A 14,034-nucleotide genomic window follows, 5' to 3' on the forward strand; every position below is an offset into this window, starting at 1 on the left:
CTTTAGATGAGGATGACAGCATTTATTTCCATGAAAGAGGGAACCACAGTTCAGGAACCGTCAGCATTGCAAACTTTGTGTGCATTTTTTAAGGGAAGGACACAGCTTTCATCATATTCTCAGTGGTGTCTGTAGTGCTAAAACAGAGGTGAAGAATCACTGCCCTAGAGTAAAGAGGAGAGATAATACAACCTGCACATTTTATGCACAGCAGCTTTGAAATGGAACTGTGCTGTGTGGTCACCAGAGGGTCATGTGAAAGTAAGAACGTTCTGCAGTTAATGGAAAACTGAGCTTCCTTCTTTGGAAAGAAATTTCTGGATTTTTCCTTTAGTGCTGGAAAACATTACATCACACAGTTGTACAGCCCGGTCCATTCCGTGCATAACTTTGCATATTAGTAATGACATCAGTCCAAGTTCAGGCTAGTGAACAACAGAGGACTGGTTGTAAAAAGTCTTTTGATATGAAACATTATTTTCCCTAGTCATTTGATCACTTTGCCTGAGTAGAGTAAGTTATTTTCTTAAATTAATATCATATTTCCATGAAATAAATCCTGTTTTGTAGTAATACCGGAATTGTTGATAGATTTCTTGAAATGTAACAGAATGGCCCAGTCAGATGGATGAAACACTGGACTGAGATTCAGAATATGAAATCTCTAATAATGAGATGAGCATTAAGCATGTGACCTAATTAAAATCATTTAACTCTTCTTATTCCTGCTTATTTTGTATAAGTAATACTAGCCACTTTCCAAATTGTAAGGTTATATATAGTAGAGTGCAGACACAGGATAATATGCCAAATGCAAATTGTTTCAGCTCTTTTGAAACAAGTGACTCAACTACTAGGCTTTTAAAATATACTTTAATGTGTAGAGATGACTGTCTTGTTAGTTTAGGATTGATCAATCTAAAAAAATGACTTATGTATCTTTTTTAGGTAGGAAAAAAAAAATCCCTGAATTCATGCATATGAATGTAAACTACATGAGCTTTCACTTAAATTTCAAAATATCTTTAAATTTGTAATAGAAAGAAAGGTGAAGTGTGATTAAATGTTCTCATTGGGTTGCCTGCAGCAGAGGCATGAAAGTGTGTATTTACACAAAGAAAAAGGGCTATTGCGTGTTTGACATGTTCCTTTTTTTTTAATTTCAAGAGATTTTTGTCAGCCAACACTGAGGTTTTGCTGTTAGTAACAAATAGATTTTTAAAATTCGGAGGGAGGGTAGAGCTCAGTGGTGGAACACATGGTTAGCATGCTTGAGGTCCTGCGTTCAATCCCCAGTGCCTGCATTAAACAAACAAACAAACAAACCTAATGACCTCCCCGCACCCAAAATAAAAAAAAAATAAAAAATCAAACTTGACTGTGGAGAGAAATCCAAGCATTTGGAGATGGCTAGAGGGAAGAGTGATGCTGATAAGTTACAGAATGAGCAATCCAAGATTTTCCAGGACTAATGATTTTAAAAATTTATAAGACTAATGTAATGTCTTGTCTGTCTGTCCATCCATCACCTAATACAATGTACAGTTGGTGGTAATAAGGAGATAGATAATTTTTCACCTCCAGCATGGCAGGCTTGTTATGAAATGATAACGAGGAACTGGGATTCCCAGGTTTCATTCCTGATTCTACCACCTTAGAATAATCTGTTAACCTTGCTGTGTCTCAGTTTCGATCTACCACGTCCTGGGTTTCTCCACTTACTCACCTCCTGCTCACTTTTCTCCCAGCCTGGTTTTTCTCTCTCTCCACTGAAAAACGGCTCTCCACGTGATTAACCTCTCTCCTGTTTAGCCAAGTGAGTGTTTGTGATGACGAGTGAAATTACGTAATGGACAAAGTGATTGATGTCCAGTATCTGTTCTCTACCAGAAGACTTATCTGAGCCAGTCACCATTGGTTCTCCCTCCTTGCTAGGGATTGGTTTGGCAATAATGGCCAATGCTGGAAAGCTTCTGAGGGGAAAAACATTTTTTCTCCTACCAGAAGACTTATCTGAGCCAGTCACCATTGGTTCTCCCTCCTTGCTAGGGATTGGTTTGGCAATGGCCAATGCTGGAAAGCTTTTGAGGGGAAAAACATTTTTTCTCCTAAAAGCACATCTCAGGAAGAAATGCTCCTCTTCCTTGGAAGTGTTGAGTGGAGCTGCCACCACTATCACACCTGAGGCTGTGTCCAGCTCAGAGGGCTGCACGTGGAAAGGGCAGGGGCAATGTGGATTCAATACTTTACAAGTGTAGAGAATTACAGAACTGTGGAAGCCATGATTCCATCAACAGTCACTGTGTATTTGGTCTAGTTGGTAATACACATGAGTATTTAACGCTAGACAAGAAATTCAGAAGCCATGATTTCCCCAGGACTCACAACTGTACATTTGGTCTAGTCTGTGTGGTAATACACATGCAGATATGAAAAGAAGCTACAAAATAATTGCCAAACAGTATATGTAAGAGTCTGTGTTTATCAGAGTAAGCCAGGATGATTGAGGCAAGATTTTAGAAGGGCAGTCTTCAAAGAGACCTTGGGTTGAGCTCAGGATGATGGAGAGTAGGAGCTGCAGTCTTCCAGGAAGAGGGACTGATTCTGGAGGAAGAGAAAATTTGGAAGTGAGTTAAAAGGGCTAGAAAATGAGTGATTGGCACAGCTTACACAGTAGGGGAGGGGAGGGTTTTCCCCCCTGTCCTTGGTACCTGGGTCTATGGAATATTCTGACAACAGTCATACTGACAGGATACAAGGTGCACACAGTTATTAATTTTTAATGTTTATGTACACGTGGGCAGGCATCATAGCAAAAAAAAAAAAGGGAGTACCAGAAAGAGTGGTGAGACTTGAGAGTTTGTACACCATCCTACTAGGAGGGAGATGGGTCTCCTAAGGCAGAGTGGATGGCTTGTAGGAAAGATGAATGGCCCTGGGAAGACTAGGTGGAGGAGGGGTGACAGTCTGTGATCGGTGTGTCTGGGTGTGGTGTCAATGTTGTCCTCTCCTGTGGTGACAGTGATGATCTTCCGTAGCTGATGGAACTTCCCGGGAGGGGATTTGAGACACTAGAAATCCTTTCGGAGGACCTGTCTTTAGGCAGAGAAAATGAGTTTAGAAAAAGCCTCTTCTGAATTTGCTGTTTTTCAAGTACCTTGAGCTCAAAACAACCCTCATGCCCAAAAGGCATATATTGTGGGGTGGCATTTTTTTGTCTCCCTTCACAGCCAGAAGGGAAAAAATCAAGCAGGAAAGTTCCCTATTACAGAAAGTATTAATGTTCTTTATGTTGCCTGGCCACTTCGCTTAGAAGAAATGTACTTCTGAAGGACTTTAGATGGAGACAAAATAATAGCACCTCTTAATCGATCCAATACAAGTGTATTTTGCAATCAGTCAGTTCTGTTTTCCTCCCTTGAAAGAGAAAACTTGTCGATGGGTTTGGACCCTAATTTCCACATCCAATTTTCTCACATAGCCGCTTTCTCTTTGGAGTTTTCTATCTTTCGATTGAGATGACAGTCAGCTCTAAGGAGGTTACAAGTTCCCCTGCAGTGAAATGGGAAAATCTCATTACCTGTCCCCAAGCCCTGAAGCTGAGATGTGGGAGCTGATAAGGCGGTGGAAATTACTTAAATCTACTGACTCTCCTGCACCTTTGGGAGGTTTAACTAATTGGTTTTCATTTTTTCCCTCCAGTGTTTTGGATTCTGTCTGATAGCTACTTGAAAAGGTTGTATGTATTAATTCATAGTATTTTTAGATTTTTTTCATACACTTACTATCTGTCATGTTTCACCTGTAGAGGTTTTAGCTTATCAGCACATTGTATGGTAATTAACACAGAACAGAATTGCCTGAGGGGTCAGAGCTGGGATTTCAGAGCAAAGCTGATCACATTACATTGTTTGCTTCATGTAAGTTAATGTCACTTATGAAATTGAGGCATTTACCTTATCAGTAGAGAATAGACAGTGCTTGATGCTCCAAGTATAGCTTTAACCTTCCTTGTGATTGTCATGGATCTATTTTTGTATAGGGAGAATGATCGTATGGTAAGACTTTATGGTGGAAAAACCAACCCAGACAAATGGTGAACAACAGAACAGTTTCCACTGGCTTCCAAGGAAGTGGTTTTTTTTTTTTTTTTGTCATTGTTGTTTGTTTTGTTTTTTGTTTTTTTAAAGTGCTTTCAAGCAACTACCAATTTGGTCAAGATTCACTGTTCTAAGTTAATTAAAATAGAAAAAATTTGGCAGTCTTTCTCTTTTTGACAGTTGACAGCGAATATGTTTATTCAAAGGAAAGGTAGTTGTATCTTACAGCTCTGTGTTTTCCCCGTGTAATTGGCCTGTTAACTGAGAAACTTCTTTTACCAAAACCTGCTCCTGCCACCAACATATTTGACTCTATGAGGAGACCATTCATGGTGCGTTTCTTGCTCAATATCATTTTGTAAGTGTCAGCATGACTGTTTTATGAATTCTTGGGCTGTCTCTGTGGTCATACCATCCTGCAGTATTTACACACTCCTTTGCTTAGGCAAGTTAATATTATATATTGTTCAAAAATTACTTTTTGCTCTTTTTTTTCTTTTATTGTCTGCCCTGCCTTTGTGTTTATGTAGGTTTTGATTGCTTGTTGCTTCAGGACAAGTAAGATGTCTGCTTAATTGGATTTACAAGAAAGTAGCATGGACTGTTTAGAGCAGTGTTTTATGCATTTGGTAAAATTAAGTCCCCAAATCCTTTTTTGGTTTGTTTTTATTTATTTATTTTTTTGATAAGTATCTTTGTGCTTCTGACAATGTTTACTACTTCTGATTGGGAAAACCATGCTGTAATTGTGGATTTGTCTCAAAAAGTGAGGTCTTTTCTCCAGTGAAAATTCCCCATTCCTGTTCCTCTCTATTTCTGGATTCTTACCAGGGTTTTGTTTTATTTTGTTTTTTCTCTTACAGGCAGCAGTCAGCAGAGGACCTAGCCCGAGTGCCTGCCAACTCCACCAGCAATATCTTGAATAGGCTATTGGTCAGTTATGATCCCCGAATAAGACCAAATTTCAAAGGTTTGTTTTCTCCACCCCCTGGATATCTTCATTCTTTGCAGTTTGAAAACTGATTTTATCTATATAAAATCATTTATTTGTAATATTCAAAATAGTAATATTTTAAATTGACATATAACTGTCCTGTAATGTACTTAGCAACTTAATGCCAAAAATGTTGAAAGATAAGCAAAATATTATCTAATAGTTTTATGCAGTTCTCAGTTTAAACAAAAGGTGTATTTTGAATTAATAGGCTAACCTATGTGATGAGTTTTCTAAGTACTTTGTATTCTTAACCTTAATAATTTAAAATTTAGGCTCTGGCTTTCATTCACGGACAGCAAAGTTGTACTCTGTAGGAGAATGGCCAGATACTCATTTGAGGATAGAGAAATATGCATTTAGATTCTTTTTTAACTTTCTGTTAGCTTTGCACATTGATTAAAAAATTCCTTCTACTCTCTAGCTGAAAAAAGATGGCCACATGGTTTTTAAAACACTTTGTGAATAAAAGTGACTATATTTTCAACAAGCTGTTACCACTATCACACCTTAGAAGAACCAAAACTGTACTTACAGTAAGTCATAGGAGGACTGTATAGTTCCTTCCTTCCATCCTTCCTTCCTCCCTGCATTTCTTTCTTTCTTCCTTTCTTTCTCTTGATGAGTTAGGAAAAACTATATGAGAATATCTCTGGAAAACTGTAAGCTTTGCTGCTGGTATTAATAGACATTAAAGGACAGGTATTGATATAGATCAGAATAACATGTTTTACTTTATAGAATAAAAAAGAAAAAGAAATGACTGCAGCTGCTTCTAGTCAACTGAGGTTTACAACTGTGTTGTAAAAGCAGAGTTTTTGTTTCTTCCGAAACCTACCCAGTTACTTTCAGTAGTGTCGTGGTGGGGTTGTCACGTGTCTCCCATGTATTGATCCAACACCTGTTTTCCATCAGTCAGAGGTTATGTGGCTAAAAGGCTAAATTCATGTTTTCCCTTTGTTAGACAACCAGCAGCCCACAATGAGTAAGAAAAAAAAAATCAGGAGAGAAATTTGCAACATTATACCTTAGTTCCTTTAAAATTATTTTCCAACAGGTCAGGCAAAAATCTTTATAATGATTCTGCTATCTCTCTGATTAGCTTTGCATTTTCGTGAATTAAGAATCAAAACAGTAATTGTAAGTAAGTTTATTAAATACTGCTTTACTTTTGAAAATAAAAATTTAAAATGATTATAAACATGCAGAAAAGGATTTTTTTAACATTTTTTATTGATTTATAATCATTTTACAATGTTGTGTCAAATTCCAGTGTAGAGCACAATTTTTCAATTATACAATATATACATATATATTCATTGTCACATTCCTTTCTCTGTGAGCTACCATAAGATCTTGTATATATTTCCCTGTGCTATACAGGATAATCTTGTTTATCTATTCTAAAAAAGGATTTTTTAACAATTTCTGAAAGTAAATTCATCAGCCCAATTAAAATAAAAACCTTTAAACGTACATATATTTTTCCAGAGTCTACAATTTAAGAGAGAAGTATTGCTGAAAAAATAACACTGTAACATACAACATAACTCATTTTTCATTTGTATATTGATCCCTATTTAGAAAAATAAGTTAATAGCAATTTATGAACATGGTACACTGAATCCATAAGTTTATAATTTTACACCCATGTGGATTGGAAAAAAATATAAAAATCTAAAGATTCTGAGCAGATTTTTTACAGCTACTAAATACATCCTTAATTTTTTTTTATCGCTAGGCATCCCTGTTGATGTTGTAGTCAACATTTTTATCAACAGTTTTGGATCTATTCAAGAAACAACAATGGTAAGACTGCAATTAATTTAACATTTTTAAGTGTCAGAATTTTAACTATAGGATAGTGGAAGAAACTAAAACTGAAAAATAAGTAGTAACTCTAAGGAAAAATGCATATTTTCTCCTAGTAACCAAATTTCAGGCTTTTGTTAAATCAGTGTTTTCAATGCCTTTGCGATTTTGCAATTCAAATTTAGTCTTAATACTTCATTAAAACTTCCAGACTTGGGAGAATTAACATACTCACTCTGTACAGCTGATTGGATACCACCTGGGAAAAGGACTTAGTGAAGTATCTTTTTCTTTACATTTCAAGGTGACTTTATATATTTTTAGGTTTTATTGGAGGGGGAGGTAATTAGATTTTATTTTTGAAAGCAGCACTGGGGATTGAACCCAGGACCTTGCGTGTGCATGCTAAGCATGCGCTCTACCTCTTGAGCTACACCCTCTACCCAGACAAGGATTTAGGCAATGAATATTCGGAGCAATATTTTTTCCTAATATGCGTATGTGTATGAGCATTTAAAAATATTTGAGTGTTCATAGTTCTTTTCCTTCCAGTTTCCTCAGAAGAATCTTTGCTTCCTCTGTTGTGATAATTTTGTGATGTGTAGAGTAGAGAATTGTGAAAAATCAAGTTTGATTTTCCTAAATTAGGGCTGCGGAGCATCCTGAAAAGATTATGTAACAGGGAGAAAGGGCCAGGAAAGGCCAAGAGGAGCCGGAGGGAGGGACTGTCAGGCTCTTGCCTTGAAAGGAACAGAAAAGAGAGGCTTGCGGAGGGGCTGTCCATGATGAGTTGGGCTTTAGGGACAAAGAAGAGTCCCGTCTGGGAAACATGATGAGTAGATTTCCTGAGCGATGTGTGATGTGATTACCCCTCCACTTGTCAAAAGACATTCAGTAAAGTCTGCTTGGCATAATAGTGTTTAGAATATTAGATTTGTACCCTTTTTGAAAAGCCACGTGCTGGAATGATACTTCAGGTGGCTGAAAGAAGGCTTAAGGGTTTTCTTTCTTTTTTTTTTTTTTTTTGATATTTTTAAAGTTTTTTTTTTTTTTATATTTTTCTTAAGCAATAATATACAGTTTGGATTGAAAGTCTAATAGTAATGGTTTGAGCACAGTATAGTTTATTGGGGACTATCTCAGACTAGAGAAAGAATGGTTTTAAATATTTATTCCTTTATTCCTAGTAGCAGCATAGTGTGTAATAAAAGCAATCATATCTTGCATTTAGATTATGACTCCTATTTTTATATCTAATTGTGATGGGATTGTTGTTTGTTTTTTATAGAAGCATTTATTTAGCACCTGAATAATTGATTTTTTAAGAGAATACTGTTTTTTAAATTTGAAATCAAGTCCAAAATTCACTTGCAGTGACGTTTTAGTTCACCTGAATGACTGTATGTCTAGTATAGTATACATCACTAAAAGGCAGGTCTGAAATAAAATATAGATGACCACGTGGCACTCAGGAGACAAGGGTGGCACTCACTAATTGAGAATCTGATTTGTCTGTCTAAGTACTTCACTGAACAGGAGTGAGGGATGTCAGTTTCTGAAGGTGAGACTTTAAGGGGATCTGCTTCGTCTCCATACTCTTCTCTGCACCCTGTTTTATCCTCCATGACGCCACCCCACTAACCCTAAAGCACCACAATCAAGCTGTTACAGCCGGTCGGAAACATCCTCGACTCTATCTTGCATTTTAGGACAACGAATGCAAGGATTTGTTTTCTCACTTTCATAAAGGCTACACATGTGTCTCACTCTGTAAGTATCATTAATGTGTCTGTTCTCTAATAAATACTGAATAGCTTCCAAATATCAGACACTACACTTCTCTCCCATCAGTAGTTACTTGATGGAATGTTAGGAACAGAGTAAGAATTTCCTTACAGTTTATTTGAGGATTCTAATGAAATATTCCATAACTTTCCTCATAATCTTCTCCTGTTCTGTGCACTCTTCACGGTAGGGCGCCCAAAGCACCCAGTGCTGGGACTGGATTCGACCAGTTTTCAGCAGAGTTTCTGCCTCCGCTACTTAACTTCCTATCTGCATCTCTTATCCTCGAATCAGTCTTTCACTTCTTTGTGCTCCTCTGACTCACTCTGTGCCCTCTTTCATTTTATTTTTATTTTTTGGGAGGGGGTTAATCAAATTTACTTATTTATTTATATTTTTTAGAGGAGGTACTGGGGATTGAACGCGGGACCTCGTGCATGCTAAGCACATGCTTTGCCATTTGAGCTATACCCTCCCCTCTGTACCCTCTTTCCAGTCCAGGCCTTTCGTCTCTGTCATTTGTTGGTTAAATCTGATGGCTTCTTTACTGTAACTAAACTAACTTTGTGTGTCTTCCTTTTATTCTCTGATGGACTGTAAACCTCTCAAAGTCAGGAATAATGTATCCTTCTTCTTCATTTTCCATAAAGTACAGAAGACAGTAGGTCCTCAATTAGTGAACACTATTAACTGATACTGATTAAACAAATGAACAAATAAATTCTGCTGTTTTCCCAGCGAAAAGTGAGTCAAGCTAGCTGTAAGAAAATTGGCAGAGGAAATTTAGACAACAGACTCATGTGGACCGTTTATTTGGTTAAATAACAGAGTAAATAATGTTATTATTGTAGAATGTTTATTTTGTCAGTTTTAGAGACCTTTATGCAGAGGAGCCAAATTATTGATACTTGTGATTTCTTTTGATGAATAACCTGCCTTTCAGTCTGTGTTGTGCAGATACAGCCTGAAGTTTCAGAATCGGAGCCATATTCATCAAATAGATGAAATAATCTACTTTATCATAATTACTATATTTTGCTTTTGGCAATGCTAATTTCATACATCCCTATGAGACAGAGTTTATAGGTGTGTCTTTTGAGGCTGTCATATTTTATAGATTTGCTCTGTCTTTCCAAACACAAATGCCCTAATAACTTGGTGCTTAATAGTTGGGAACGGTACAAGCTATCGTAGGTGTAGAGATAACATTAAGATGTCTTCTAAGGGAAAAAAGAATGTATCTAAGACAGAACTTTTTCCCCGTTACCTGTGAAACACGGGTCAGGAATGTTAGTGATGACTCAGGAAGGTAACTAAACAGGTATACGTGTGTGGATAGGAGTTTTATTATGAGACGGTATTTCCTTCTTTGTTCTTCCATTCACCCACTTGATTATTTTTATTTTAGCTTTATTGAGGTGTAATTGACAAAGGAAATTGTAAGCTATTTAAAGTGTATGTGATGATTTGATAGGATTTCTCCCATGAAGTTAATTAACATGTCCATCACCTCATGTTTATCTTTTTTTTTTTTTTGTGATGAGAACATTTAAGTTCTACTCTCTTAGCAAATTTCAGTTAAACAATATATTATCAGCTAGAGTCACCGTGTAATACATGAGAACCTGAGACCTTCATCTTGCAACTGGAAGTTTGTACCTGTTATCAAACTCTCCCCATTCTCCGCCCCCCACCAAGTCCCTGGCAATCACTTTCCTACTCTCTGTTTCTGTGGATTAGACTTTTTATTTTTTAAGATTCAACATATAAGTGATACTCTGAATATTGGTCTTTCTCTGTCTGGTTTATTTTATGTAGCATAATGCTCTCCTGGTTCATCCATATTGTTGCAAATGATAGTATTTTTGTCTTTTTTAAGGCTGAATAATATTCCACTGTACATATATATATATATATATATATATATATATATATATATATATACACCACATTTTCTTCATCCATTCATCCACTGATGGGCACTTAAATTGGTTCCTGTTGTGGCTATTGTGAATAATGCTGCAGTGAACATGGAAGTTCAGACATCTCCTCTAGATCTTGTTTCCTTTGGATATATTCCCAGAGGCTGGGTTGCTGGATGAAATGGAGTTCTGTTTTAAATTTCTTGAGGAATCTCTGTGCTGTTTTTCACCGTAGCTGTGTCAGTTTGCGTTTCCACTAACAGTGTACAGTGATTCCCTTTTCTCCACAGTTTTCCCAGAATTTGTTACCTTGTGTCTTTTTGATAATAGCCAGAGAGCATATTTCTCAAAAGCAAAAGAAAACAAGAAGGCCTCCCAAAACAAGAGGCTGGAAAAGCAGAGAGCATTAGATTTGTCTAAATGTAGGACATATGTTCATTTAAACAGTATGATGTGGACAGCGTGTGAGTTGTGATATCAGACAAGCTTACTTGATGTGTTTGTTATACCCTTAAAAAGAGTGAAAAAAATGACAGAATTAAAGCAACAGTATTTTGCCTGGCACAGTAACTCTCAGAGATGGTGACTATTTGGTTGACATGCAATTGCAAATTAATGTAATATTTCACAGTACAATCTCATCCTGAAGAAAATGCTAAAGAAAATGAACCATTAATGTTTATTCGTAGCCCCACTATACGGTTGTGGTTTTGTTTATTAATAGCCCCTTAGAAATCTCCCCGACAAAGACCTGCTAACATGAAGAAAGCCCTAAAACTTGGAAGTTTCAGTATTCCCAGTGCTTTCCTGTCCAGCTCAGATCTTTCTACTTTCTCAAGGGGCAGTTGCTTGTCCCAGAAGGCATGATGTTAGGAGACCGAGCTTGGGGGTGGATGGATGTGAGTCGCTGCAAGCCAGATGGTAGACAGATGTGGACAGCTTCAGAAGGAGGAGGGCAGCCCTTTCCTCCAGGATATAAAGTTGATTATCAAACAAGAAGCAATCAAGGTGATAGTCATTAACATTGCTGTAGGGAAATTTTAGCCAGCTCTGTTTGGAAAACATTCCTTCCTTCCGGCTTCTTTGTTTCTTAATTCTGGTGCTATTGATGACTAAATTCAAAGGAATCTTACATTTATTCACAAGCCATAATTGTGTAGTGGAAGGAAAACCACAGCTGTCTTAATAACTCCGCAAGCTCTCCTGCACGTCCATGGTCCTGCGCTTGTGTGATGATCTCAGTTTCTAGCTTTGTGGTTGCTGTTTCTATACCTGTGTGTTCATTTGCATTCTGCTGCCTTACGTTTCCATACGTTATCACTATTAATACTGTAAGTGATATTTACTGGCATTAATGGCCGCATCACCCAAATTGTCAACTAAACGTAAGCGTCCTAATTTGAAGTCGCTACAACAGTCACTTCTCATCGTGCCAGTTAACGTGCTCCTGTTTGTGACACTGGTGATAAGAGTAATCTGAACAGTGAGAAAAATAATTTGTTAGTTGCTGGGTGGCATCTGCTCTACATTTATGCTTAAAGTATTTTTTGTTTTTTTTTCCATTTAATTCTTAACTTTGGCTTAAATCAGTGGGATTTATATAATAGAAAATACGAACTGTTGCACTCGTGGGGGAAAATTGGGTGTTGCAGTCTATTGTAATAATCTATATGCAGGCATTTTACTGCATCAGAAATACATAGGAGCTCTTCCATGGAAATAGAAGCCTGCTTATACAAGCCATTGTCTTTCTTTGGTGTAGGCATGCTTTGTAATTACATTGAATTATTAATACACTACAATTCATGATCCTGCCAAACTTTTTGCGACTTCCTGGTGTGTGACTTTTTGTTTGTTTTCATAATAGACTTCAAATCTTTTTGAGCAGTGCAGTCTGTCAAGAAAAAAAAAAAAAAGATCGTATTTGGGATTAGCCAAAACGTTTAATTCTAGTTTGTAGCAATTACTCATCTTTGTTGTTTTAAAACAATCTTATTCTATATATTTCCTTCTATGTATTAATTTCAATTTCTTTCCTAACAGCTTGTCATAGTTTACTATTCTTTATTTTTGTTGCTTTTGTTATTAACATTCCAGAATTGTTTCATTTATTATAGAATAATATCAGACATGCTTGTCCCAGTTTTTTTTTTTCTATTTTTCAACTCATAGACACAAACCTTAAAATGGCATTATGTTTATTTTTTCTCATATCACTCATTGTCAGGGGTTGCACCCTGGGGTAGGCTAAATAGTTGTCGCGCAGATATGACTGTGGCCTAATCCCTGGAACCTGTGAGTGTTACTTTACACAGTGAAACACCCTGCATATGTGATTAGGGCTCTTGGAGGAGGGGAGTGTCCTGGCTATCCGAGGGGTCCCAGTGTAATCACAAGGCTCCTTGGAGAGGGAGGGGGAGGACTGTGTCAGTAGCAGTGGGTGTGATGAAAACAACGTGAAGTGGGATTGACACCTGGTCCAGGAATGCAGGTGGCCTCGAGATGCTGGGAAAAGCAAGGAACTGGGACTCTCCTCAGAGCCTCCAGAGGCAACCTGCCCTGGGGACACCTTGGCTTCAGCCCAGGAAGTCTGATTTTGATGTTCTGAGCTCCAGACCCATAAGGTGATAATTTGCCATGTTCTTGAATTCCCTAAGTTTTTGCTAATTTTGTTAAAGCAGCATGAGGGAACTGATACACACACTGATGAACAGTAGTTAACAATTTTTTTTCTCCTAAATTCTGTTGGAGGATGATCTGATTACATATGACTTTCTCCCAAATGCTGCTGGCAGGTTACCTGATTATATATATTGCTTTTTCCATAGATGGAGATGCCAAAAATAACCAGTAGTTTTTTGTTCAATCATTACTAAAAATTCTCACTCATGAAAGTCAGTCATAAGGACGTTGTTTGAAAGAGAAGCTATGTTTTTTAGTAGTTAAAGTATGCTATATTTCTGTCTCTCTGTCAGAGTTCCTTTTTAATGGATCTAGAAGAATAATATATGAATGAAGAATAATATAATCCATAAAAATAAAATGAAGAATAATATAGTTCATCATGGATTCTTTCCTCTTTGCCCTATATCTCCTAGCTAGACTATTCGGAAACATTGGTGGTTAGACATTGTAACGAGTCTTGTACAGCTGACCCCTGAACAACACGAGTTTGAAGCACACAGGTCCACTTTTGTGCGGACTTTTTCACTCTGATACCGTATATGCTCTGCATACTACATGATCGGTAGTTGGTTGGCTGACTCCATGGATGGAGGGGCCGACAAGAAAGTTACACGCTGACTTCTGATGGCACCGTAGGTCGGCACTGCTAACCCCCTGCATTGCTCAAGGGTCAACTGTGTTAGACAGTGGGATGAGGATGAGAACTGTCCCAGTTTTATTTCCACCTTCCAGTAAT

General features: G+C 37.3%; 1 protein-coding gene across 2 annotated transcripts in view; it reads left to right on the top strand.

The window, feature by feature from the left end:
• Positions 1–14,034, top strand: part of GLRB (glycine receptor beta) — a 72,359-nt gene that overhangs the window by 26,137 nt on the left and 32,188 nt on the right. For both annotated transcript variants that reach the window (XM_074376599.1, XM_010955486.3), the window contains exons 3-4: positions 4,964–5,070; positions 6,836–6,903. In XM_074376599.1, coding sequence (XP_074232700.1) covers positions 4,964–5,070; positions 6,836–6,903 — 175 coding nt within the window. The remainder of the gene's footprint in view (positions 1–4,963; positions 5,071–6,835; positions 6,904–14,034) is intronic.

Source organism: Camelus bactrianus, chromosome 2, assembly GCF_048773025.1.
Source record: "Camelus bactrianus isolate YW-2024 breed Bactrian camel chromosome 2, ASM4877302v1, whole genome shotgun sequence".
Lineage (NCBI taxonomy): Eukaryota > Metazoa > Chordata > Mammalia > Artiodactyla > Camelidae > Camelus > Camelus bactrianus.